General features: G+C 54.2%; 1 protein-coding gene across 2 annotated transcripts; it reads right to left on the reverse strand.

The window, feature by feature from the left end:
* Positions 1-187: 187 nt before the first annotated feature.
* Positions 188-27485, reverse strand: BAIAP2L2 (BAR/IMD domain containing adaptor protein 2 like 2). 2 transcript variants are annotated; one of them, XM_016161812.2, is made up of 14 exons: positions 26960-27485; positions 25777-25852; positions 25049-25135; positions 24573-24634; positions 15513-15584; positions 15234-15350; positions 14292-14438; positions 6299-6451; positions 5835-5973; positions 5434-5668; positions 3072-3266; positions 2559-2766; positions 1971-2014; positions 188-1759 (listed from the first exon to the last, which is right to left on the reverse strand). In XM_016161812.2, the coding sequence occupies exons 1-14, from the start codon at positions 27008-27010 to the stop codon at positions 1684-1686; spliced, it is 1662 nt and encodes a 553-aa protein (XP_016017298.2). In that variant the 5' UTR covers positions 27011-27485; the 3' UTR covers positions 188-1683. The 2 variants fall into 2 exon arrangements, with proteins under 2 accessions (XP_016017298.2, XP_036093369.1); XM_036237476.1 differs by having other exon boundaries at positions 1971-2766.
* Positions 27486-27549: the final 64 nt, after the last annotated feature.

Consider the following 27549-nt stretch of genomic DNA (forward strand, 5'->3'; position numbering starts at 1 on the left):
ATCACCCCAGGCTGGCAGAGAATCTTGAGTGGGGGTTGGAGCTCTGGCCCTCCCTGGACAGATGGGGACCTTTGAGAGGCCAAACCCTATCAGCCCCCCAACTCCTGCACATGCAGAAACCCACTCGGAAGCTTCTCGCACTTCAGCCCGGGGGTTTGTTCACACAGCAGCCCCATGTGTCCCCAGAACAGGTCAGGGGGCGGGGGGCGGCTCAGAAGCAGGACAGACCAGCCCACAGGTGGGGCAGGAGCCTCCCTCCCTCCAGAGGCCCCTCCAGACCTGGGGTCTCCCTCAGGCTGGGCAATGCCAAGGGCTCTGTGGGTATCCGGGACTCTGCCCCTCCCCCACCAGGACCAGGTTCCGGCTTTTCCTGCCTCTTGTCCTCCCATCATGGGACGAGAGGGTGGACCCTGGCAGCCTTTGCCCCACACTCACCAGAGCCGTCCCGTCCGTGGGTTTGGGTGTCCGGCCTCACATCTGAGCCTGCGGGAGGGTCTGCCCTACCGGCTCCCCCGTGAAGCGCAGCCTGATGGGGCTGGGTGGGGGCGCCGAAGCCTCCTGGGCTGCCTGCAGTTCAGGGGCTGTCCTGGCTCTCACGGCTGCAACCCGCTCCCACAGGCCCGGGGCTTAGGGTGTTCCTCCACCCTCACCCCCTCTAAGAGGCTTTCGCCTGGGAGGGGAGAGGGCCAGGGCAGAGACCGCTCTCGGTGTCTCCTGTTCCAGGCCTGCCTAGGGAGAGCTCGACAGACAAGGAGGCCCCTCCACCTCCTAGATCCTCTGGAGGAGACACAGAGCCCTGCCCCGGGGGGTCTTCGTGGGGCTAGGGGCACAGCCCTGCCCTGGAGAGACCCCATCAGTTTTAATCACCGGAATCCCTTGCCTGCCCCCCACCCCAGGCCGCATTCCAGTGGGGGGCCTCTGTGGCTTTCCCCTGGATAAGGCTAATCCAGGAGGAGAGCCAGGGAGGGGCAGAACAAAGGGTGCTGTGTCCGGGGCCTCCGGGGCTTGTGGTCCCGGACCTTGACCACTGCCACCCCGCCTCCTCCACAGAAGGGGCTATTTCTTGGGTAACCCACAGCAGAAATGAGGGCTGGAGGTGAGGGGATCGAGCTTGAAGGTTTTAGGGGGTCCTGAAGACTTGCTTAAGATGAGGGATGTGAGGGGCTGGGAGCGAGCGAGGCCTCCCAGGCGAGTGCCAGGGCCCTGCAGGCCCTCCTGGCCTCCATTCTCCAGTGGGAGGTCTCCGTGCCCATCTGCTGCTTGGCCCCCCAAACCAGACACCACCAGACCTGCTGCCATGTCCCATTGCTTTATTTCTCACTGTTTACAAAAGCTCAGCAGGGAGACGTGTGTGGGGCAGGGGAGGGGGTGTGCAAGGAGCTCCTCCCCACCGAGGTGGAGAAAGAGGAAAAGGGTTGGGGGCATGAGGTAGCCCCCCAAGGGAGAGTCCTGGGGCCCCTGGAAGGGAAGGACTGGTTCTGTTCCCCAATTCCGCCTGTGTTATTTTGAAGGCCCCAGACTGCAGGCCAGGCTGGAGGCACGGTTTGGGGAAGGGCGGCCACCCCAGTACCAGGGCCCAGGCTTCTTGGACCCACTGCCGCTTCCGCTGCCGCCAGCTCTGGGCAGCCCCTGGGCAGGTGGGGGCGGGGCGGCGACCTCAGAGCCCTGATGGAGGAAGGCGCCTCAGCGGATGTGGGGTGCTGAACGGTCATTGGTGACAGTGGGCCGCAGCTTTACGGTGGCAAAGGGGTTTGTGCCCCTGTGGGGAGAGAGGCTGGGGTGAGAGAGGCCTGGGTCCCCAGCTGTCTGTCTGTCTGTCCGTCTGTAAGTCCAGAGAAGACAGCTGGACACTGAGCCAGGCATCCACCCCTACTTCTGCCCCGACTGGGTCACCTCTGCTCACCCCACCTTGTTTCCCTCACAGCCCTCCGCTGAGCCCAGTCACCTCCGACCCCTGCTCAAGGACTCACCGGGGGAAGAGCTCTGGGGGCTGCTGCTCCCAGGACGTAAGTTTCTGCAGTGGGGATGGAGGAAGGGGTGGGTTTGGCGGGGGAAGGAACAAGCAAGCCCCTGTCCCTTCTCCCGCTTCTAGAAGGGCAGAGGACTGGACCAGAGGCCTCTGTGTTGTTAGGTTTCTGGGAAATGCAGCCCTGGTGTTCTGAAGCCCAGGATCCTATGGGTTTCAGACTTGAACAGCCTCTGGGCCAGCGTACCATCTCCAGGGCTCGGCACAAGCCCCAGGTGTGACCCCATGGGAGGTGTCTCCCCTGTCCTCCCGGGCTGCCCCAGCCAGGCTCTGATCCAGGACCGTGGTCTGGCCTCCCCTGGGGAGGCAGGGAGGACCGGCCTTTTCCAGTGCTCCCAGCAGGACACCTGGGGGTCCAGTGCCTGAGACGAGTGCTTCCCCCACCCTTCCCTGCAGGGTTGGGCAGACTGAGGCCGGGGTGCGAGGGTCCACTGCCAGACACAGTGGCAAAGCAGAGAGGGTTCCCTGGTCTCTGGTCTCCCTGCCCATTGACGACCCCAGAGTTGAGGGCAGGCTTGGGGGAGGGGCTCACCTTGACATCACTGGGCACTCCCGTGCTGCCCATGCTACCTCGGCGGCTGCCAGGCAAGGGTGTAGGTGCAGGGCTGGGGGCATGGCTTGGCACCCGGCTCGGGGTTCGAGAGCGGGACTGGCCGTCCCAGTACTCTGAGGATGCTGTGGAGTTGCCTGGCCGGTCCAGGAGGTCATCCAGGCTGTGGCTGCCCCGGAGTGGGTAGGACCTGAATCCAGAGACAGGAGGGGAGGAGAGGTGTCCAGGGGTCAAGCCCTGCTGCACCAACCCCATCCGCGGGGCGCCTGAGCAGCCCGCAGGCTCCTCCCCTGCACCCGGGTGAGAGGAGACTGGGCTTGAAGGGAGAAGGATGGAAACAATGACCTTCACAGGCAGAGATGGGTGCCTTTTCTCCAGAGGCTAAAGGGGGCTGGGCCCACTCAGGACTGCAACTCATAGATGCCCCCCTCAGGTGGGTGGCACCACCCCCCACTGGAGTCCCCACCCCTGCCCCACCTCTGACCACCCGGGTACCTGGAAGGTAGCTCATTCATAGGGCTCATGGGGTTCATGGAGGTCACTGGGTTCAAGGCATTCATGGGTTTCATGGAGGTCATTGGGTTCAAGGCATTCATGGGGTTCATGGAGGTCACTGGGTTCAAGGCGTTCATGGGGTTCATAGGCACATCCTCCAAAGGCTTCACGTAGGCCTCGGGGAACCAGCCACTCCTGTGGGGCAGAAGCAGAGAGCCTCAACAACATGGTCAGATACCACTTCTACGGGAGCACAGTCGCTGGCCCTGCGGCTGCCGGCCTCGCTCCAGGGCCTTCGCCGAGAGTAGCCCATTTAACCCCTTGAAGGAGGTCTGTCTCGGCATTCAGGGCCACCTGTCCAGCCTCATGTCTCACCAGGGGCTGGAGCACCTTGAAAGGGGAAAGTGGGGGTCTGAGAAGGAAAGCAGTGTGTCCAAGGACATATGGTGACCACGTCATTCCCTGCTCACTGAGCGCCCACCACGTGAAGGCCCAGAGGGCCAGGCGGTCCTGCTCCCCAGAGACTCTCAGCCTGGCAGGGAGACAGACACCCAAACAGGTGTTTACAGGGGTGACAGAGAAGGGGACCAGGTTGGGGGTGGGCAGGACACCACGGGCAACTGTAGATGCCCAGAGGAAGGGCCCGGAGCCCAGGATGACTGACTCCCAACCCAGTGCTCTTTGCCCTTCAGCCCAGCTGCCGCCCTCTGGTTCTGGTGACCCCAGGCCCCTGCTCCGGGAGTCTTTGCCTAGCTGGATGCTCATTCCTGCACCTCGAGAGCTGCTGGGGCTGAAGGGAGGCACTATGATTGATGTTACTTAGCCTTTTCAGAGTCCACAGGAGCCATCGGATTCTTGCAGGAACACCTGGGAAAATGTCCTCCAAAAAGCCACTGTGGACCCCACAGCCCAATCCATTACATTCTCACATAAAGGTAACTGGAAACTATTTTGACTCAAACTGATGGAATAAAACTACTGCAGTATTTTTATTTCTGTTTTCACCATAAAGTGCCTACTAATAGTAAAACTTGCCATCATTGTCCCTAACCTGTGAGTCGCAGAAAGAATGATGTCCCTGGAACACGGTTTGAGAGCACCCACCCAGAAGGTTTTATCGTCAGGTCCCCAGGAAGTCTGGCACACCTGTTGCAGGGACTTTCAGGGTGGCACCCTGCTGCCCTCTGACGTGGGTCTGCAAAGCAGGTGTTTCTGCCATTTGTGTGCTTAGTCACCTGTCTACCCCCAGGCCCATCCTTCCATTCCTGATCCATGTAGTCACCTGCCATCTACCTATCTATACACCTCTGTGCCTAACTGCATCATCCTGTCCACGCATCACCTGTGTGTCTGTTACCCACCCATCCATGATTCATGTGGGCAACCACCCATGGGCCACTAACCCACTAATCCATCCATTGCCACTTGCCCACCTGCCTGCAGTCCCCACCTATCCAGCCATCTACCCATTCACTCACACGAGCACACATCCACCTGCCCAGAGGACCACCCCCTTATCCATCCTCCCGTCCACCATCCACTAACTCACAGGTCACCCTCTCATGCACCTGCTGATTCCTCCATGTATGCATTCATTCACTCGTACCCTCGTTACTGTTCTCCTTCATTCCTTCTCCCTTAGCAGGAGTGGGAGTGAGCCACACAAGTCTCCTGCCCATTAAGCCCTGTGGCGGGCACTGCCTGGCTCCGGTAAGCTCCCGCCTCTCCCCTTTTTCTCCAGCAGGAGTGATCCGTGCACAATCCCTTTCTGCCCTCCAACCCCTGCTCTCCTCCAGGCTTGCTGGCGACCACAATGTACTTCGCCATCCTCGCCTGCCACTCAAGGTGTCAAAAAGCCCCGGTTCAGGTTCTTTAAAGACTTCACTGCGCATGACTGCAAAGAGGAGTGCACACTCAGCCTGCAAGGTCCCAGCACTGTTTCTGTGCCCGACGGGAGGGCGGCCCACCTCCCGGAAGACCCCTCCATCAGAGCTCGGGCTGACCTTCAGCGTACAGAGGGGAAGCTGCCCCTCTCTCGCAGTGTCGTGTACACAGCAGGTGCTCAGGCAATAAGGTTCCTCTAATGTCCGGCGCTAGTGAGAGAGCCTTCCCATTCTCCATCCTCTACCACCCTCCCAAGCGCCACCACCCTGAACTTGGTAAGGAGGCTCTTCCTGCCCCCACTAAATGGATGAGAAAACTGAGGCGGGAGTGGAGGGCAGACAGGCAAAGGGAAGAGCTGTCCAAGGTCCCAGTGGGAGGGGCAGAAGAAGCCTCCGTCGGGGAAGTCTCGGTTGCAGCTAGAGTCCAGGCCTCCCCGTCCTCCTTCCAACCCTCCCTGCGCCCCCAGGCTCTCACTCACGTGGATGACCCCTCCAGCTTGCCATAGAGCCAGCCGTTCTGGGCCTCGGGCACTAGCACCTCCACAACGTCTCCCGCAGAAAAGCGCAGCAGCGTGTGGTTGGCGCCCTCCGAGTGGGAGACGAGGGCGCGGACTCTCCAGGCGCCCCCGCCGCCGCCCCCGCCACCCGCGCTGCCCGGACGCTCGCCGAAGGAGTTGGAGCGCGAGCGCTGGGTGCTGCTGGTGTAGAGCGAGGCTGCAGGGGCGGGAGAGCGCAGAAGCACGTGGGTGGGAAGTTCTCCCTCGCGTCTACCCTCGATCCCTCCTGCTGCAGCGCATCCTCCGTTCCTCTTCCCGGTCCCTGCGTCCCCATCCTGTGTCCCCGGCCCACCCTCTGCGCTCCGGGCGCCGGGGGCACTCACAGGCAGACGGCGTCCGGGGCAGGGACCGGCGGTCTGGCTCCAGCTGGGACGCGGACCTCGCCTCGCTGGGCTCGGGGCCGTAGGAGCCGGAGCCGTGCCGGCTGCGGGGGGAGCTGTACTCTCCCAGAGGCCTCTGGGGCTGCGAGGAGACGGGCAGGGGAGGGTGGGGCGGGGAGGGGCGGGGCCGAGGCGCCCTAGTCCAGCCCCCACCCCCAGTCCCAGACGTCTGCGTAAGGGTTCTCGGTCCTGCGGCCAAACCACCAGGGGGGCGCCGAGGCCGCGCCGGGCCGGAAAGGCCAGCTGGGGGGTGCTGCGTAGAGTGGTACCCTGGGGGGAAGGAGGCTCCAGGCGGAGGGCCTCAGGCCCCAGGGCCCTGCGGAGGGTCGCGGGGCCGGCGGGGGCGCGAATAGAGGTGGGGGCGCGAGTGGCGGCGCGAATGGCGGCGGGGGCACCCAGGGCCTCACCATGTCCAGGCGGGTGGGTGTCAGGCGGCCCGAGGGGTAGGGCGGCCCCAGCACAGGGCCCAGCAGGCCTGGGGAGTGGGCACGCGACGGGCTGCGACTGGCCTCCGACTGCTCCTTCCACAGCAGCACGCGGTTCTGGAGCATCCCCCGGGCCTGGCGAGGTGGGGACGCAGGGGTTGGCCACATCTGAGCAGCCCCCAGAATCCTGGGAACTCGAGAGTGGCTCCCTAGACCTGGGGGCTTGGGCCCTGCAAGCTGAGGATGAACGAATATTCTAGCTGTTAGGAGCTAGAGAGCGCGGTGGTGTCTGTCACCTTGGGTTTGTCCACCGTCGTCCAGCCCTCCCCTAGCTGCCCTTTGCGCTTTGGGCGGGGTTTTCCCACTGCCCCGTACATGGGTAGGAGTAGAATCCAGGCTGGCCACTCAGGTCGCTCCATCCTCCTGGCTACAGTGATGGACTCAGGGATGGCACTTACCCAAAAACTGTGACCAAAGAATCCAATCCCAGTTCTCACCCTGGATCAATCTGGAAACATATATTCTTTCACCTCATGAGGTTTGCTAAATAGGTAGAATGAAGCTGACACACGAAACTACAGCTAAGCAACACAATGGCAAACTTCTGATATCTCATCTGCTCCTGGATCCAGCTCTACCTGAAACCCGGAACTATCCAGTAACTAATAAATACCTTTTCTGTTTTAGCCAGTTTGAGTAGTGTTCTAGAAGAGGCCTTTCAAATATGTGCATCCCTGTAGTCTACATAAGCATCCCTTCTCAAGTATCCCCAGTACATGGGCATCTAACTGCTTGGATACTTTGAAAGACGGGAAACAGCATATATTCCAAAACGACTTGGGGTGAGAGAGCTTTAAATGTTAGATCTGCTGTGTGTATTAATCATGTTTTTAATTTTCTGTATTTTATGTTGCTTTGACATCTCTAGGTCTTGCAACTCCTGGAGAGTTGGCCCCTTCCAGGGCTAGATAATTTCCAGGGATAGTAAACAACTTGTCCCTGAGCACACCGTTTGTATGCAGACCAACCAGTGCAAACTCATGTCCCCGACCACTTCCTTTAACTCACCCATCAAGCCAATATTGCCTTTGCCTTAAATCACACCAGAGCCAGGCACCAGATAACTAGACACCACACATATAGCCCACAGCCCACTGAAATTACTCAGACTAGCCAATCCTAAACTTGATTGAACTTGCCTGTCCTGCTATGCCCATTCCTTCTGCGGAAGCCATCATCAAGGTCTGGGCCATGCTTTTCCCTCGCACCTTCTGCCTCTTGACTAAGCCCTGCTGCTTCCCCATATGGCCCTGCATGGCACAGCGTGACCCCTTCTTTTGGGAACTGTGATATGTAATAAACCTTTCAATGACATTGACCTCTCTGTGTCATCACTCAGTCACCTCTATGAATTAACTCCCAGGTACGATCAAAACACTGTACGCTTCAGTTATAAAATTCTCTCTCTTTTCTGTTCAAGCATCTTCTCCCCCAAGGCCAAGCTCAAGATTGTCACCTTAACAATAATAAAAGCTTCTCTTTGTTGAGCATTTAACTCTGTGCCAGGCCCAGTGTTAAAGGCTTTATCTGCATTATCTTATTTGATTCTCACAATAGCCCTGGAAGGTAGGTGCAATTGTTATATCTCCATTTCATAGAAGATGCTGAGGGTCAGAGCAGTTAATGACTGGCTCAAGGTCTCGCATCCAGTAAGCAGTGAAGTGGCCTGCTGAGTAGTCTGTCCTGAGAAAGCTTCACCTTTCAATGATTTTTCCCTTCTCACTGGCCCAGCTGCTGGAAAACCTCACAGAGACCTCAGGCAGCAAAACAGAAAGGCTCAGAGCCTCATGTCACAGGAGGAACTCATCCAGTTGGTCACTAGGTGGACACCCTCTTTGTTGTCTTGCATAAATAATTAGCAAAACAGAACAAAGACAATACTCCAAAGTTCTTTGTGAGCTTGTTTCAGAGGCGGAAAGCAAAGCGAGGCCCTTGGGTTCTGCATACCATATTTTCGAAAGGTTCCCCCCGCCTCCAGTTTGAGAACATTTAATGGAAAGCAACTGCAGGGGTGCAAGGGGGCTCAGGGGATAATGGCCACAGCACAGAGTCCCAGCCTGGATGACACTCGACTTCACTGGCTTCCTTCAGCCCTGCCTCCAGGCCGTTCAGCCAGTGTTTGTGAAGAAACACCATAGGCTTTCAAAACCATAAAGGAGACCATGGGGGAATTGTAAAAACATTTGTGCAGTGGAAAAGCCATTCTAACTATGAGACAAACCCCATAAGCTATAAAAGAAAAGGTTGATAAATGTTACTAAATAAAAATAATTTTTTAATATGGCAAAATGTGCAATAAGCGAAGTCAAATGATAAATGGCAAACTGGGAAAATATTTGCCAAGAAAGGGCTAATTTCGGGAACATGTAGAGATCCCCTACAAATAAGAAGCATGGAGGAAAAAATGCCGACGTTACAGTAAGGAAATAAAACGGTCCTGAAACGGGAAAAGATGTCCGTCTCACTTACGAGACAAATATCAAGTAAAACTACACTGAGACGCCACTTTTACCTTTCTGATTAGCAAAGACCAAAATGTTTGCTCACACACATTGCTGATGGAAGTGTGAACTGGCATGACGGAGCCTACATCCTTGGACTCACCAAATGCAACAAACCCAGCAAAGCTGAGGAAGAGGTAGAAGGGCATGTTATTGACTAGCCTTGGACTAGGCAAGGACTAGCTATCAGAGACGATGAGGCTACCTTACTGGGCCAGGCAGTTGTAGTTCTTTAACTCTTGTTCTAAATCTTGTGCCTTCTGCTTGTAGATGTAATAACAGGTAAATATTTACACTTAACTATCTTAGCAGTCAGATCTTGTGTGTCCTAAAGTCCAGCTGGGTCAAAGGACATGCTACCCAGTCCCCATACCTAGGGGAAGTTGGGCTCATTCAATCCCCCTCCTGAGGGAGATTGCCCAGCAGGAGGCAGCCCGTGGAGGGGTCAGCTCTCCTCTTAATGTTGGAGGTTAACTGTTCAGGACAAAGGCAGGAGGGAGTTTGCTTCCAAAAAAGGTATAGAAATGGCCAATAAACACTTGAAAGGATGTTCGGCACCTTTATCATCAGGGAAATGCAAATCGAAACCTCAGTGAGACACCACTTCACACCCACCAGGATGGCTGCAATCAGAAAGGCAGACAATGACAAGGACTGACAAGGAGGTGGAGAAATTGGAAACCTCACACACTGCTGGAGGGCATGTAAAATGGCCCAGCCACTTTGGAAGAGTCTGGAAGTTCTTCAAACAGTAAACAGAGTCACCACCATATGACCTAGCCATTCCACTCCTAAGTATCCACGAGAAATGAAAACATGTCAACACAGAACCATTACAAAAGTATTCACAGCAGTATTATTCATAACAACTAAAAAGTAGAGACAACCCAGTTGTCTATCAATTAATGAATGCATGAAGAAAAGGTGGTCTATCCAGGCAATGAAATAGTATTTGGCAATAAAAAGAAATGATGTATTGACACAGGCTACAACATGGATAAACCTTAAAAAACATGAAGCTCAGTGAGAGAAGCCAGTCACAAAGAACCTCATATTGTATGATGCCATTCATATGAAATGCCCAGAAGTGGCAAATCTATAGAGACAGAAAGATGGCTGGTCGGCTGGGGTAGAGGGAAGGACGAGAGGATTGCAGAATGACCTCTAAGAGGTACTGTGTTTTTTTAGGGGTAACGAACATGCTCTAAGCTTGATCGTAGTGATGGATGCACAGCTCTGAATACACTGAAAACCACTGACTTGTGCACTTTAAATGGGGGGGGATTGCGTGGTATGCAAATTATATCTTGAAAAAACTGTTCAGAGGAACAATAAGTAGGTCCTCCCTGGAGGATCGCTCTGGGAGAGAGGAGAGGCAGGAGATGGCCAAGCCCTGAGCTTGGGGCTGGGTGTCATGGTGACAGTGAGGGAACGGCACCTGGAGCCAGAGACGTCACCTGGAGCCAGAGATCAGCCACTGCATCCAGCCAGGTCGCCCACCTCTGCTCGACACTAGGGGGCCCCTGGCTCCAGATACTGAGACTCAGGGAGGGAAGGCCCCTGAGGTGGGAGGGCAGGAGTCAGGCTGCTGGCTGTCGGAGGCAGCTGATGCAAGCAGCGGGGCCTCCTAAATGGTGGCTTTCCGTTCTTATCTTTGAAGGGATGAGTGCAGGGGCAGGAGACCTGGATTCCACCGATCGATCGTATTAACCTTGTGAGGTGAGGATTGTTTCCTCCTTTTTCAGGTAAGAAAATGAGGCTCAGAGAAATGAAACCATTTGCTAGAGTTTGAAGCCAGGGCATAGTGGTTGGGAAATTGAACGAAAATACAAAGAAATCAAAATAAAAACGAAATCAGAAAGCAAAGAATTCGAAAGTAATGCAAAGGGTAGTGAAGTGGGGGAGGGGCAGGAGAGCCTGTGTTTCTGGCATCAGGGAAGAGAGGCTGGGTGGGTGGGTGGGTCAGGGACCTGCCTACTCTCTCTAACACAAAATAGACCCAGAGTGTGACACATTATCTGGGCTCAAAAAAATTTGTTAAATTAGCGAATGAATGAACAATTGCCTTTGGAAAAATGCAGGGAAAAGTCATCGATTTACAAGGGAATGGTGGGAAAATAGTGTCCCAATGTCCCTAGCCCCTCCTCCTACAGATTCCATCAGCCCTTTCTCTCTGGAGGGGTCAAAAGCTAGGCCAGGCCAGGCAGGCAGGCAGGTAAGTCCCCGTGCCTGGAGCGCAATTATGAGGCTTTGGCCCCTGTCGGACCTTTACAATAGAGAGCAGGATACAAGTTTGCCCACTGCTGGGCTGGCAGGGGCCTGAGGACCTGCAACTGAGAAGCCAGGCGAGGACTAGGATTCGGAGCCCCAAGCGGCGCGGCCCATAGAGACACTTGGGCAGGACAATGTTGAATGTCCCTCCCAAGTGTGGCCTGAGAGGGGCTACTGGCTTTCCTGAGTTCCAGGGGTTCACAGGCTTGTACTGCTGTTAGCCCATAAGGTACTTCTTCATAATTTAGAGACAGATGTCCCCTTTGGATGGACGGAGCCTGGTGAGCGGATGACCTCATTATGCAAAGAAAAAGATGCTCCTCTCTCTAGGCAAACACAGTCTGCACCAGTGTGTTCAGCGTGGAGAGCAGAGCGCAGCCCCTACTCTAAGCCAGGCACCCTTGTGCAGGGCGCGACCTGCACAAACTCCCCCAGCAGCCCTGTCTGCGGTGGTTCTCCACGCAAGTAGGCTAAATTAATCCCTATCCTCGAGGCTGAGCGAGAGCTCATGCTTGCAACAGGAAGATCCTGGGCACAGTGGGGTCCCACTGGGGTAGAGATTGCTCCATACCCCCCCAGCATTTGTCAGCATCGCTGCCTGAACCCGTGCAGTTCAGCTCAACCCAGAGTGGGAACAGGACCATGAGGAGGCAAAGGAAAAAAACAAGGCACCTCAGAGGACCCAGCGGTCAGGGAGGAGAACCAGGCAGACTACCCAGAAGCTGGGAGAAGGGGTAACAAACTTAAGAACTTGAGTAGAGTACTTGCTGCATAACGAAGACCCTTCTTACTCAGACAGAGCACAATTTTAAGATTTGAAATTGAACGGATGAACTAAAAGAGAGGACAGTCCTGTTGAGACCAGAATCAGTGGCCTGCCAGGTCAAGGTTATAAATATCTCAAAATATGGATCAAGAATAAATGAAATAGATAGACATGGTGAGAGAGACGGTCATAGATGTAGAGATCCAAATGATTAGAGTCCCAGAAGGAGAAAAAGGTTAGCCGAGAGATAATGATAATTTAAAAACAAACAAACAAAAATAACAGAAAACAACTCCCCTGACCTGAAGGAAGGAGCCGACAAGCACTCACATCCATGGTGCCAGGACAAATTCCTGAGTCTCGAGGTCACAAAGAAAATCTCCAACCATCCGCAGAGAAAGAGCCAGTTACTTAAAAGGGAGGGAGACAGACCAGTGCCCAGCTTAGCACCTACGACACGGAGCACTAGAAACGGGGGAATGTTGTCATCTCGGGCCACGAGAGAAAGGGCCTGCAGCTCTGGAGTCCGGCAGCCGGCCAACGTGCCGCTCACCCACCGGTCAGGGTGAAAGCGAGGCATTCGCAGATACGCGAGGGTTCAGACGGCGCATCTGCAGAAAACGCTCTTGGAAGTTCTCTAGCCACACCCATTAATCCAAACGGAAGCCTCCAGAGAGCGGGAAATAACAAGGAGTGGAAATCGCGGGGAGCCGCGCGTCTGATCATGTGTGTGATGCCAGGGCACTGGTGACCGTGTGACCCAGGTGAAGGCTCTGGAAATGGAAGGGCCGCGCTGCAAAGAAATAACCCGTGAGGATCTGGAACTAAAAGTCCTGAAGTTTATCGGCAAAACTGAAACAGGGAAGAGGCATGAGAACTAAATACTAAACTAAGTCGTGCTCGGAGCCTGCTACGCGCGGCTAGGCAGGGAACTTGGCTGGTCAGCCAATGGCCAGGCCACGATGGGAACCTACGGGAAAGTCCCGCTGACATTACCCACCGCTACTTCCTCGCACCCCCATCGCCGCGCACCCGCCCCGACAGGAAAACAGATTTAAACGGAATTCCTTGAACACCCTGAGTCTCCGGGTCTCTCTCACTGTCTCTGTCTTTGAGAGGAGGCCACGTCTCCGTTTGCGGAGCATTATTCCTCCTCTAATAAACTTTTCTTTGTTTCTAACTCTGGCGTGCACTTGAATTCTTTCCTATGCTCCGTCAAGAACTGTCAAGGACTCTCTCGCAGTGACCTGAGCCCCCACCTGAGGGGAATCGGTCTGTCCTGCACCAAAACCAAGAGGTGGGGGGCGAGGAGGAGAAGGAGGGAAGGAGCAAAAACTCCCCATGGGCCTCGTTTTAGAACACCAGAGAGGGCACGGTGGTTCTTCTCAAGGTCTCAGCTCGTGGGGTTGGAAGGAGCGATGGACTGAGTAGGTAACCAATGAATAGGGTCACAAAGTGAGGTCATCACGATAGAGGTGAGAAGAACAGCTCAATTTGTCAATGAATAAATGGGGAGGGGAATGCCCAGACTCTGCCAACACAACAAGAATATGAATGAGAGAAAAAAAATGACAAAGTAAAGATAGTTAAATCAAGCTATCCAGAAAGAATAAGACAGGCATATCGGTTGTTAGGTTAAACGGAACGGACTGAATTTCTCTGTTTGAAGGCATAGACTCCAGGACGGGCCGAAAGTCAGAACCTGAGCTGTGTTTTAGGAACAGAAAGCAGCATGCTTACAGAGATAAGAGCATGTAGGAAGGGCAATGCGAATCTTAGACAAAGCAGAATTAAAAGCGTCAGACTGGATTATGAGAGGCATTTAAATGCGTAAATGGCAATATTTACAGATAAGGTATAATACTCATAAATCCAACAGCTCTAAACAACATGACAGCTAAATACAGAAAACAAAATCCATTAGAAAAATCAATGAGAAATGAAAAAAGATGATTGGTCTAGCAGACAGAACAAAGCAAGGGCATAGAGGATTTAAGTAATATGATAAGTTTAACAGACGATAAGTGAATAAACCTACAAGTTAGCGAATTTGTGAATGGTCAGTTTATGCAAGCAGGCATGAGAAAATAAATGTTCACACGTGAATGAATCAATGGAGGAACTAGTGAATGAATTCGCTAATAAACAAAATCATGAATAAATCAATTAGTGAACATCTGATGATACAAATAAACAGAGGAACGTGTAAACGAAGAAACAGATGGAGAGAGTAAAGAAGTGAAATAAATGCCTGGCGAGGAAGGAAAAGAAGGGAAAGGGAGGAAGGGAGGGACATTCCTGCCTGCACCCAGCTCACGGAGGGCACGGTCCTCAGAAGGGCTCCGTGGCTGCCCTCCCGCTGCGCCCCCCAACTCACCCGGCCGAAGAACTGTAGGAAGGTATTGGACAGCAGCAGGTGCTTCTCGGCCAGGAACCGATAGCGCCGCTTCTCCTCCAGTTCAGCGGCCCTCTGGCTCTCAGACACGAAGGCCTGCATCTGCGCGTGCAGCCGGTTCACGCTCTCCTGCGGGGAGAAGGGGGTTCCGGCTGGAGGCAGGGGCAGGTGCCTCCTCCCTGTTGCCGCAAGCGCCAGCTGTCCGAAGCCTCCTTGTCCGTCCAGACCCCGCCGCCTCCTCCCGGAAGCCTCCCCGCCATCCCCGGCCCTTGGCCTATCCCAGCTCCCGGGGCCTGCCCTCTCATGGGCATTCTCATCCTCGTGAGCTGGGGCTCTGTGTCCCCCCGGCCTGGGTGCTCCACACAGACAGGGCTGGCTGCTGAGCCATTCGCTGCCCCAGCACCCAGTTCAGCGATGGGGCCCTGAGAGGTTACTTTAATGATAGTGCAAATGAGTTGTTAATAACCCCCTACTTGAGAGGGAAAATTGTAAAGAGAGATAGGAGCTTATTAAAAGAGCCAGAAGAAGAGGCAGGAAGGAAGATGAAGGTCTTGAGGACAGAGGCCAGGAATGGGGCGGTGGGGCTTAGTAGGGGGCGGGGTTAGGATACCGCTGCCCGGGCAGCAGGGCAGGGAGGATGAGGCGGCTGCTGGTCGGTCCCGCCTTCCGGGACCATGTTTAGGAGCAGTGTGACTGATGGTCTCAGGTTTTCGCGGTGCTAGAGTTTTGGAGGAGGCCCGGGGCACCTGGGGAGGGCCAGGAAGTGACGGGGCAAGGGGTCGTGTGGAGGGCGTCCGCCCCGTGGGGGGCCGGCTGACCTCCCCGCACTCCTGGAGTTGGGCTGGTGCTGGGTAGGGGCGCTCGGGAGGGCATCAGAGGGCCCCGCCCCCCGCCAGGGCCCGGCCTTGTCCCCGGCCCTGGCACCTTCATCTCCCGCGCATTCTTGTCCCTCTTGCGCTCCATGCGCCACAGCTCAGACATGCACTTCTCCAGGTTGGCGGCTCGGTGGCGGTACTCCATCTCGTAGTGCTGGCGGCTGTCCTTGGGTGGGGTGGACAGAGGAGGGAGACGCCCACGTCAAAGAGCTCCAGACACCCAGCCTGCGGGTCAGAACACCGGACGCGGGGCAGGGGCCCAGCTGGGCCCGCGCAGAACCTGGTTCGCCCGGGACCCGCAGGGGCTGAGGTGGGTGGCCAGACTCACTTTGATGAACTGCATGTCCAGCTTGGTGTTCTTCTCCATGTGCTGCAGCAGGTCTCCGTGGAATGTCTGCACCTGTGTGGAGGGCAGGGCAGGGCGATGAGGGCGGCCTTACGGTTCCCAAGACCCAGAATCCCTTGCACTTCCCACTCGGGCACGTTGCCGCTGTGGTCCTAACACACCAGGTACCTGCCCAGTCATCAGAGAAATGGGCATAATAGGAGCACCTGGTTGGAGAAAGGGCTAAATCATTAAACATGCAAAACATCTGGTTCGCGCCTCGCTCAAAACGCCCTGCTAAATGTGTTAACAGCTTCCGGGGCTCACTCCTGGTCTTACTTAGTCTGCGCCTTGTTGATGCCATTCCCTGTGACCAGGTGCAATCTATTGCTTGATCATTTCGTTTCTGGAATGTGGACACACTTGTTCGTTCACTGTCCCGCCCTCCAGCCACAGGGCAGAATTTCTCGAAGGGCCCTTGTTTGGCCATTTGTATGAACAGCGAGCACTGTGGGCGCAAAGTCTGAGCCATCCCTGAGTCCTCGGTACTGCGGGCAGGGCTGAGCCCGTGAAAGTGCTCAGAACTGTCAAGGGCTTAGGGGTGGGGGCGGTGGGTCCCAGCGACAGGTGAGAAGGAGGCAGCTGACCACCAGTGACAGGGTGACCGGGAGGCTGGGGAAGACTAAGGGGATCAGTCTCAAATGAACCAAGTACTAGTTCTGGTTCTCTCCCCAATTTGCTTTCGTGAATTTGAACAAGAAGCTGCCCCTCTCTGGGCCTCAGTGTCCCCATCTGAAACAGGAAAGGCGTGGCCAGATGCTCTCTGTGGCCCGGCCCTACGAACCTGATGAACTTTGATTCTGTGGGTCTCAGTGGTCACCTGGCATATCCCCCTTTTGTCCCCTATCCGTTCGGTGTTCCCTGGGTCACTCTGAATTGCTGGGGTGTTGGACCTAAATCCTTCCAGCTGCACCCCGTCCTTGAGTTCAGGTTGCACAGGGAGCAAAGAGGAGCATTTCTCGTCCCACCGACACTCCCAGAAGGCCCCATCCACCTCTGCTCAGCCTTTTCGGTCTGCGAGGCCTTTGCCATCAGCAGCACCTGCTCAAGAGCCTTCCTCGAATCCTGCCTCCTGCCCCGGGGGGTCCCCGGTTGTGCTGCGGGAGCTCTGACCCTTAGGATCGGGCATCACCCAGAAAAGAAATGCTGGTAATTTCCTTCCAGTATACAGGAAAAACCAGTAAATTATAAAAGTTTTGAATTGTAAGTTTTTCTCCCACAATGGTTTCTGAAGTCTTGGTAACTACTGGTCTGCAAGGGGCCCATGCCCTGAGCTGTGTGTGTGTGGCAGGGAGGGGCTGTGAGTGTTATGAGTTGCCCTGAGTCCACCTTTCTATAGGATGTGAGGCTTCCTGACCTGCACCCCAGGGGCCTCCCAGAGCCTTACCCTCCTCCTGGCCCTGCCTCCCACTGAAGAGACAGTGGGGATTTCTGCTTGAACACAGAACACGTGCTCCTGAAAATCCCTGCATCCTGCAATATCACCGGATAGACAGCACTTACGGAGATGCGGGGCTGGGCAGACCCTCCGAACCCAGGCACTAATAAAAGTGGAGAACGGTGCCTGGGGAGATGAACTTGAACCCCAGAGAAGGCCACAGAAAATATTTGGAATGTGCAAAACCAACAGGACATGCTGGCAACGCCTTAATTACCGCAGAGCTGGCCATCCGAGGTGATGAGGGAGGACACGGGGCTGTCACAAAGGTGGGCATGGGAGGCGGTGGTGACACCTGCCTGCCACTGAGAGCTCTGGGAGGCTGGGGGCACTCTCCCCAGGGAGGCCTGGGTGCAGGAGCTCTTTAAAAATGTCCTTAAAGTACTGACAGCAGACAGGTTGGGGGCTTTCTTCATTGCTCCTGATTCTGTTTCCCCCACCCCACTGCTCTTGCCTGGACACTTCGCTAATGAACAAACCACCTTCCTTGTCCTACAATATCACTCTTTCTGCTTCCGGTCACATATGAGCGGAGTCGCGCCATGGAAATGCGCGCGCGAGCGAGAAAGCAGGATTGCAGTTCTTCGCACTGCCGCAGCCTGCCAGCGGGGCAGAGGACACAGACCCAGGACGTCCCAGTCAGATGGGGCGTAGACACCACTGTGTCCATGGAAAGTCCTCGTCAAGCTCCCAAAGAAATGGATCTATTAAGAGGTTGATACGTGAAGCGGACTTTGAGCTCTTGCGGGGGATTCAGAGGACCGCCTACAATCAGCAGGTGGTTTCTGGAATAAGGAAGTCGCCAACCACAGGACAGGCTGAGGAACTCCTAGCAGGTCAGGACAGAGACTGCCCTCCCCGGCTCCCCTCTCCTGGGCACACACTTCATTAGTGGAGCTCGTACGCCCCTCAGCACAGATGTCGAGGGCAGCCCCACTATTGAAAACATGCGCTGTAAACTCTATGTATTGAGTTATTCCAGTAACTCAAGAAATACCTGCGCATCCACATAGGAAAACCCCTTTGACAGAACTGTTTCTGTGAGCTGACCCCAACCCCTGTCCTCTCATTTGCTCTCGAATCTCCTCCAGTCAGGCTATGCCCCACCATGCTAACAAAATGTTTTTGTCAAAGCCATCAAGACTCCACATTGCTAAGTCAATTCTCAGGGCTTAGCTGCCTTATCTTGTCATCATGATTCAACACTCTCTCCTCCTGACACACCTTCTTCCCCTGGTTTCCAGCCCAGAACCCTCTCCTGGTTTTCCTTACAGCCCCCCCTGGCTGCCGCATCTCCATCCTTTACTGATTCTCCTTCTTCTCCTTGACCCTTTAAGGATGGGATGACCCAGGGCTCAGGCTTTGGGCCTCTTTCCTTCCTTATTTACACCCACTCCCTCAATGAGCTCCTGCAATCCATATGCTCACGACTCCCGGATGTATATTCCGGCACAGACCTCGTCCCCAGACTCTAATCTCATACATGTAACTGATGATTCCGCCTCTCCAACTGGTTTTCTGATATCCATCTCATATTTACCACGTGTAAAACTGAGCCCCTGATCTCTCGCCTCCATCCAAACTGCTCCACACTCGATTTTTCCCTCCTCAGCTAATGGCAGTTTCACCTTCTTAAATGGTCAGATTATAACCTTGGAGTTACACTAACTTTTCTTTTGCAACTGACGTCCAATCCATCAGAAAATCTCATCGATTCCTCGTTCTTCTCAACACTGCTTGCTGCCGCCCTTTCGCAAGCCACATCATCCCTCTCCTAGGTTGTTTTAACAGCCTCCTAACTGGCATTCCTGATTCTGCTTTTGCCCTTCCCTGCTGACATTTTATTCTTAGCACAGGAGCCAGAGTGACCCTACTAAAATATTAGTCAAACAATGAATAAGTGGGAATGAAAATTTTAAATGCCATTTACGAATGGCTTAAAAAAACATCAAATACTCAGATGTAAATCTATCAAAATGTGTGCAAGACTGCTACACTAAAAGTAACAAAAACAGTGTGATGAGAAATAAATAAATAGAGAGGTATACCATGTTCATGGATCAGATGACTCAATATTGTTAAGATGATCATTAATTTATAGATGAATGCAGTCCTTATCAAAATCCCCTCAGGCTTTCTTAGAGAAATTGGCCAGATGATTCTATAATTTATATGGAAATTCAGGGGATCTCGAATAGACTAAATGATTTTGAAAAAGAACAAAATTCTTAGACTTAATTATAGTAATTAATACAATTATAGTCATTAATACAGGCAAAATTAATCTCTAGAGATAGCAACCAGAAAGTGGTTGCCTCTGGAGTGGGACTGATTGAAAAAGGACACAAGGAAATGTCCCAGGCTGATGGAAATGTTCCAAATCTTATTTAGCATGATCGTAACACGGTGTATGCAGTCCTCGAAACTCTTCAAACCCACTTAAGAACTGGGCATTTTATTGTATGTAAATTTTACCTTAATAAAAACTAATTTCATATACAAATGACTAACAGAAAATCTTTAAGTTAAATCCAATAGAAAGCTGTTATGAGAAAAAAGCAGATAAGGAACTGAGTGACGTTCCTACCATGAAACCGCACCAGAAGGCCCACAAAGGAGAAGAGAATTGTAATCTATGGTTTAGAAGTGAACTAGAAGACATTGAGAAAATCATACAAGATAGGAGTGAAACGACTTAGATATAAATTAGAAAAATTAAGAAATGAGGTGACGGTATTCAGGAAAGAATTAGATATTTGAAAAGAAAAACATAAGTCCAGTAATAAAGGCAAAACTAAATGAAATACTAGAATAATAAACATAATAAAGAATACCTGAAGAAAAATATAAAATAAAAAGAAAAAAAACCAGAAATACGGAGAGATTATTTTTTGGGTGAAGGTGATGAAAATGTTCTAAAATTAGATAGTGGAGATAATTTTAAAACCATAAATATACTAAAACTCTCAAAATAATGCATTTTGAAAGGGTGAATTTTATGGAATGTGAATTACATCTTAATAAAGCTGATGTACATATATATCTTTCTATATCAATCTATATCTATTTATCTCTATGACTATTTATGTCTCTATGTGAGGGTTCCTATTATGTGCTCCATTTCCACTCCAGATGTTAAATCATAATATTTAGAAGTAGAGAAAAAAAGAAACAAAGAAAAAAGTAAAAATATACAAGAGGAAGAGACAGATATTTAAAATAGATCTATAAAGATCTAATATACAGATAACAGGAATTCCTGAAGAAGAAATGCAAAGAAAGGGAACAAAAAAATTTCAAAAACTGTAATTCAAGACTTCTCCTAAAACTAAAAAAAAAAAAAAGATTCGAAACTACATATTAAAAGAGTATATGACATAACTGAGAATATTGACCCAGACTGACAAATACCAAGACATAGTCTTGAAAAATTACTAGACTTAAGAAAAAGAAATGAATTTAAAAATCACTGGGTATCTATGCAAAAAAAAAAAAAAAAAAAAAAAAGGAGGTGATTTGCAATAGAAAAAGTAGATAATCATACTTTTCAATAGCAACGTTCAATGTTCTATGTCAGAAAAAACATCTTTAAGATAACCAAAAAGAAAGAAAGAAAGAAAGGAAGGAAAGAAAGAAGGAAGGGAGGGAGGGAGGGAAAGAAAGTCAGCTAAGGAATTTATATCTAAGGAAATTGACTTTCAAATACGAGAACAAACAATTATCGCCACGTCAGAACTCAGAAAACGTTCACACGAGCCCTTCCTGTAGCATCTGTTAGAGAACAAGCGTCAGACACTGAACCGACAAGCCAGACGCTGACCCGAGCTCCGCGGTGAACATTAAATATGCAGCTGCTTGTAAACGAAGGTCAGCGAGGGCTAAGGGGAGCGGCCAGGAGGGTAACAGCTCCGCGGCTCCGCACGCTGACCAGGCAGACGTAGTACAATGATTTTAGAGGGGGGACAGAGTGCGGACGGCAAATGCAAAACGATAGGAAACCGTATTGGAGGTGGTAGGGTCAGCAAGTCATTCGTTGCTAGGAGGCAATGGCCCAAAGCAAGTGGGTAATCATGGGATATTCTAATGATTTCACTCTCTTTATCTTTGAGAATCAGGATTCTCGATGTGGAACAAAGAAGATACTAGTATAATACAGGGGTGAAGTAAAAGTCTCATGGTGCTGAATCTGCAGGGAAAGTGTCAGTATGAACTTACGAAATACGTCATCTTTAAACACGTCTAGTCATGTGCCTGCTGTATGTGCCTGTGTATGTACCTATGTATGTATGTCATACGGCACTGGCCACTGTAAAGGCCTGAAAACAAGGATCGATCCAGTAGCAGTGAATACCTTTAGTGGCCAGATGATCGTCTTAAAATACCACTTGTCACTAAAAATGAAAAATGAAAACAAGGCTTCATGGAGAAAAGGCTGATTCCATGTCTAGAGCAGCAAAGTGCCAGAGGAGAATGGACGATGCTGTCCGACTGGACAGCAAGGACGCCGTGCAAACTGCTAGGGTCGTTCCGAAAGGACTCGAGCCGGACCGAAGAGGCTTCTACTAGCCAAAGAGGGGGCATTTCCAACTGTAAAGAAAGATACGAATTGCCGAAGATCAAAGTGTGTTTAAATCTATGATACTGATGATACTAAAACATTTCGATAATGATGTTAGTTTAAAAAGAAAATGAAGCCAATTGGTCACCTTCAGAAGATGACGGGGTAAGTAAAGTGAGCGCATGAGCCCTTCTCCTGCCTGTCCCGTAGGAAACGTGCCACAAACGGCGGACAGGGAGAGGCAACTTTTCTCGACATAGTCCAGCTAGTAAGTGCCCAGGCATGGGAACAGCCGCATTTCACAACTCCTGATGTGCAAACGTGTCTGGACGCACGGAGCCTCCAGGGTAGCAGATGTGACAGGCCTCCCCACAGGAGAACCCAGCAGCCCCTCCGGTCTCACCGAAGGGATGGAACCTGAGACTGATTAGGCCTCTGGATCTGGAGGATGGAGGGACGAGCTGAACTGCACCAGGAGTGTGCGACCAGCAACTTCCAAACCAGGAAAACCCAGTCAAAAGGCCCCAGGGTAAGCAACAGACAAGACGTAAGAAAAAGACAAGGATGGAAGGGGCATCGGTAGATTCAGAGACGCAAAAACATATTGAAAAACAGAGCCAGACCAAACTGGAGCGTCTGGGGATGTATACTTGGGTGATCACCTACGAAGAAGCACAAGGAAGTGTCGGCCCAGGGGTCACTTTTGGAGGGAGGAAGGGAGGCGCTGTGATTTTGATGGGGGCACCTGGAGGGGCTTCTGGGGAGGCCGCAAAGATCTTCACCTGGGCGGTAGGTTCAAGGGTGGGTTTGCCTTATCACGATTCATTAAGGTCTAATTTGTTCCGTGAGATTTTCGGTGTTTGCATTTTAGGTTATAATGAAAAGTCCGAACCTAAGTCAGATCCTGTCATTCATTCCTTTCCTCAACTCCCTGTACTGCTGCCCCCTGTGCCGGAGGAAAGTCCGCTGTCCATGGCTGGTCACCTGCGCCACACCTGCCCTCGCGGCCTCCACTCCAGCCACGCGGCCTCCTCGAGCCCTGCCACCTGCTGCCCTCTCTGCCCGGACGCCACTCCCTGTTCTCCCCGGCTCGCTCCTCCCCTCCTTCAGGCTTTCCTTGACGTCACCTTTCTAGCGATGTTTTCCTCGAGCATCTGGTACAACGTGTGCCCCTCCGGCACGTCCCATCCCCTTCCCTGCTCCGTTTTCCTCGTGGCCTATTTCGCATCTCGCCGGTCACACCTGTACTCACTTACTTGTCTTGGGTTTGGTCTGGTTCCCCTCTTGGGGACGGTAGGGATTTTTGTCGGCTGGACTCCCAGTGCCTACAACGGTGCCTGGCACATGGCAGCAAATAGTTGCCACGCGAATGAGCCCGAGGGGGTGGTGGCCCCTGGTGTGCTCAGCCCAGCAGCATGGTTCTGGCCGAGGGCCCTGCCCGGCTGTCACAGCCAAGACACTGGTGCCCAGAGATGGCAGCTCTCCTTACAGAGTGGGCCTGGCTGACACTTGTCCTTGTCCAGCCCAGGGGTGCCACAGGTGACAAGGAGAGCCATCAAAAACAAGGACAGGAAGTGTCAGGCTGCCAGCAAGAGCAGGCTCCATGACTCCCTGCACAAGCCCCAAGAGGTGCCATGCCTCAGAGTGTCCGAGAGACGGGCCCAGAGGGATACTCTTACCTTGTGTCGGTGGGTGCACACTTTCTGCTGGTAAAATTCTTCCCCGTTTTGACATGGGAGCCAAACCAAGGAGTATTCAACGGTATTCCCCTAAAAGCACCCTGACTTTCAGAGTTCCCTATGCACGTGTTTGAGAACCATGGCTTATCTCAGTTAGTTGTGATAATCACCGTCGGGCCCTACCCCACCCCTCCCACTCTGTCCCCGCTCCCAGCCTCTGACTCACATCTGCCCGACAGATGCCAGGCTCACGTGCACGCTCGGCCCACGGCGCCCTCCCCGGATGCCCGCTCCCCTCCTCCCCCTCTGGCCAAGCCCCGCTCCCTTTTCAAAGCTCGGTCTCCCCTCCCACCGTCAGTGAAGCCCTGCTCGGTGCCTGTGCCCATCCCGGGCCTGGGAGCTACGGAGAGCAGACCACGTCCCAGCAGGGTCCCCGGTCTCGGCAGGGACGGAGACAGGGTCCACGGTGTCTGCTTATGCATTCACTTCGCCCTCAGGAGAACCCTATAAGGCAGTTATTAGGATGGTCTCCATTTCCCAGACAGGTGAACTGAGGCACGGAGAGGTTAAAGAGCTCATCCGAGGTTACGAAGCCAGTAACCGGCGGAGCTGGGCTTTGAACCCAGGTGCTCCGGCGACAGAGCTTGTGTCCATAACCACCGTGTGCTAAGAACAAATGGAAGCATCTGCCAGAATCAAGAGGGAGGAAGAGGGACTAAGCCTGCTAAGGGGTCGGGGAGGCTTCGCGGAGGAACAGCAGGGTGGGGGCCCCTAGGCTGAGAGGACAGCATGACAGAAGCCCATCGGTGGGGACGCCGGGCCGTGTCCAGGGAGTTCTGTCCATCCGCGTGGCTGGGCTGTGCCACGCGGGGGCTTCTGGGTCAGCAGGACCTGCGATTCCTCCCTGAGGAGGCTGGGTTTGTTCTGTGGGTGGCAGGGGGAGGGTTTTTCTCATGGAGGGGACAAGGCCACACCCGGGAGAGTGGAGAGCAGGGCGCGAGGGAGGGGCGTCTGGGCAAGGGTCCTCTCTCTCCTGGCTCCTCCACTCGCTCTGGAATCTCAGGTGAATGGCTAGGTCTGTGAGACTCAGTTTCCTCCTCTGTAAAGTGGGGACAGAGCCGGCACGTGGCTGGAGGCTGCGGCAAGACGTTACAGATAAGTGTGCCCAGCAGAGCCTGGCCTGGCAGGTACCTGAAAGGTGCTGTGGTCATGTCACTAAGGGCGTCAGGAAATCCTCCCTGAGAAGGGACCTGAGAGGATGAGCCCTTGCCCTTCGTACAATGCTTCCCACTCTCCTGAGTCACCCGCCACCCCAGACCAATACTCACCACCACCTCCAGGTCAGAGTTCAAGTGCCGCTGGGTATCGGACATCTGCACCAGGATCTCACCTGGAGGCACAGAGAACGGCTTCGGTGGGGGGAGCCTGCCCCATGCCCTCTTCCCTGCCTGAGGCTGGATTTTGGGACCAAAGTCCAGGGATTTCGCGCAGGGCTCTGGACTCTGGCAGCACCTGTCCCAGCCCTGTGACATCCCTGGAGGGAGTGGTGGGGAGCGGCTTGGGCCCCAGAAGAGTCTGAACTCTAGGCCCTGAGCTGCAAGGGCTGTGTCTCTGGGGGACTTCCCGAAAGGGCAAGACTATAAAAGACACCCCTCTGGGGCCTCAGAATGGGGAGCAAGGCAGGTTCCGGGGCCTGAGGGGAGGCCCCGGGGGGGCAGACAGAGCAGCCTGGAGCCGGGACAGTCAACGGAGGCCTGGGGCAGAAGTGGCGCTGAGAGGATATAGCGGGAGGGGAGCCCCTCACCCAGAATCTGTGAAGTGGAGCTCTGCAGGGCCTGCTCCCCGATCTTCTGGATGGCACTGAAGTACACTTCAGCCGCCTCGGACAGAGCTGCATGAGGAGAAGAAACGGGTCCAACTCAGCCGCCCTCTTCTCCCAGCCTTCTGGAGAGCCCTCCTCCCATCAGGAGGGAGTGTGAGGCGGGCACACTGTGCGTGCCAGCCCTGCGGGCGGCCGAAGGCGGCTGTGAGAGGGAGGGGTGTCCTGGTGGTGCACGTGAAGATGTGGCTTTGGCCAGCGGGGAGCGGGCATGTAGCAGGGGGTGGGTTCCGCCTGCAGAGTCGGGCCGGCGCTGAGCAGGACCTCGGTGTGGCTCTGTCGTGGGTGGGGGTGCAGGCATCTGTGTGTGCCCACAAGGATGGGGTGGGCAGGTGTGTTGTAAAGCACAGGTGTAAAGGCACAGGGTGGGAGAGGGTAAGGGGTGGGCTCAGGTCACCGTTGTGGGGGAAGCAGGCTTTGACTATGAAGTCCTAAAAGGCAGGGAGGGGTGGGGTGGCACTTGGTTTGGGGTGTCCCTCTGGCCCGTCCACCAGATAAGGGCTCACAACCCTCTGTCAATAGTACTAGTGTACAGGGTGTTGCTGGGAAATGGTGAGTGGCTGTCTGCGTGGGGTACGGAGAAGATGGGTGGGGTACATGGTGTCCATGTGGAGGGGCGGAGTTGGGGGTGGGTGTCTGTGGCGGGCACTTACCGTGGAAGGCCCGGAGGTAGTTGTTCCCCAGGTACACCAGGTTCTCCAGGGCGGGGTTGAACCGCTCCATAATGCTCTGGGCCCCGAGGACAAGGGGAGGGAGGGTGGAGAGTGGGAGAGGAAGAAGGAATGAGGAGCAGGGCACCCCGGCCCCGATGAGAAGCCTCCAGCATCTGGGGGAGCCCAGCCCGAAACCTGGGGTCACTCGGAATCCTGCAGGGGCCTCAGAGGCCATCTCCTAGGGCCCTGCTCCCAGGCAGGGCATCCCTGGCCAGCTCCTGCTCACACACCTAGGCTGGCAGACTTGCTCTCAAGACCATGCCGCTGAGGGGTCTCCTCTCGCTGGGTCGAAGCCTGCCAGTCTGTCACAGCCCTCAGCTGGGCACAGCTCAACCCGCTCTGAGTCCTCACTGGCCTGGACACATGGACTGCCCACCGTCACCTCAGGGGCAAGGGCAGATCTTGCCCTCCTCAAAGGAGAACCCACTGGGTGCAAGGCCGCTCCAGGCCATGGCCAGCGGGAGAGCACTCTGGGTCACGGAAACGACCCTGGGCTTGGACTTGGACTTGGGTCTTGGTTCAAATCCCTGCAGCCCCTCTGCTTCCCTTGGTGACCTTGAACAAGCTACTTAAAACGCTCCGGCCTCAGTGTTCTTATCTATCACATGAGGTGATTATTATCTACGGCGCAGATGGACGACTGTAAGGCTTACACATGAAAGAGCCCTGCTGCATACAGTAGGTGCTCAATAAATGCCTTGGGAGACTGCAGCACCCCCTCAGGAGTGAAGCGGGAAGTCTGAGAGAAACGAGAGGGAGACAGGCGAGAGACAGAGGCAGAGAGGCAGGGACAGCGAGGTAGACAGAGAGACTCCTCACTCCTCTCAGGCCAGGCGGCTCCTCGGGCCGCCTGCTCCCAGCTACACCACGCTGGGCCCTGTCCTGCCTCACCAGTGTCTGGAAGTTGGAGGCTCCTGCTGAGTACCAGCTCAGCAGGCCTGTCACTCACTGGGTGACTGTGGACAAATCCCTCCCTGGGAGCCTCAGGCTGGCGCTGGGGTGGCTGCCTGCCTCCAGAGAGCCCACACGCCCCAGCCCGCAGCTCGGCCCGGCCATGCTTACCCTCCCTCCTCCAGAGATGGCCCAACCTCTGCGCCCCGGCCCCGGCTGCACATGCACTCACCTTGTAGATGGCCATGGTGGACCTGTAGAACTGGTCCATCTCGGGGGCCATGGAGCGGGCTGCACCCTGGTGCTGATCAGGAGGCTGGCGGCGCTGGCGGGGTTGGGAGCACTGGGGAGGTACACTCTGGTGCCCACTGGTCGGCGGGCAGGTGGAGGAGGCTGCGGAGTGGAACCTGGAGATGGAGGGCCGGCCAGGGAGGAGGTGGCAGCTTAATTATTCACCAGCCAGGGATGTCAGAATGCGATCTGGGGCGTAACCAGACCCAGGGGGAAGGCATCCTGTGACGCGGGCGGGTTCATGTGACCTGCCCTTAAATTATTTACCCCTCTGAGCTGAGGACGGGTGGGCGCTCGTGGATGAGCCACTCTCTGAGGTCACCTCCTCCTTGAGGACAAGGCTTCCCCAGGCCAGCTGGGACCCTTGGTGGACCCCTGCCCTCTGCTTGCCTGTACTGGGTACTGCCCATCCGACCGGGCTACAACTGCCCAGCGCCCTCCTCCAGGACCCGCCCTGACAGACCCAGCCCCTGGAGGCGGAATGCAGTCGTGTGTCCTCACTGTAGTCGGGTCTCTGCCCTGTGCCCCTCG

This window comes from Rousettus aegyptiacus, unplaced genomic scaffold (assembly GCF_014176215.1).
Source record: "Rousettus aegyptiacus isolate mRouAeg1 unplaced genomic scaffold, mRouAeg1.p scaffold_m13_p_2, whole genome shotgun sequence".
NCBI lineage: Eukaryota > Metazoa > Chordata > Mammalia > Chiroptera > Pteropodidae > Rousettus > Rousettus aegyptiacus.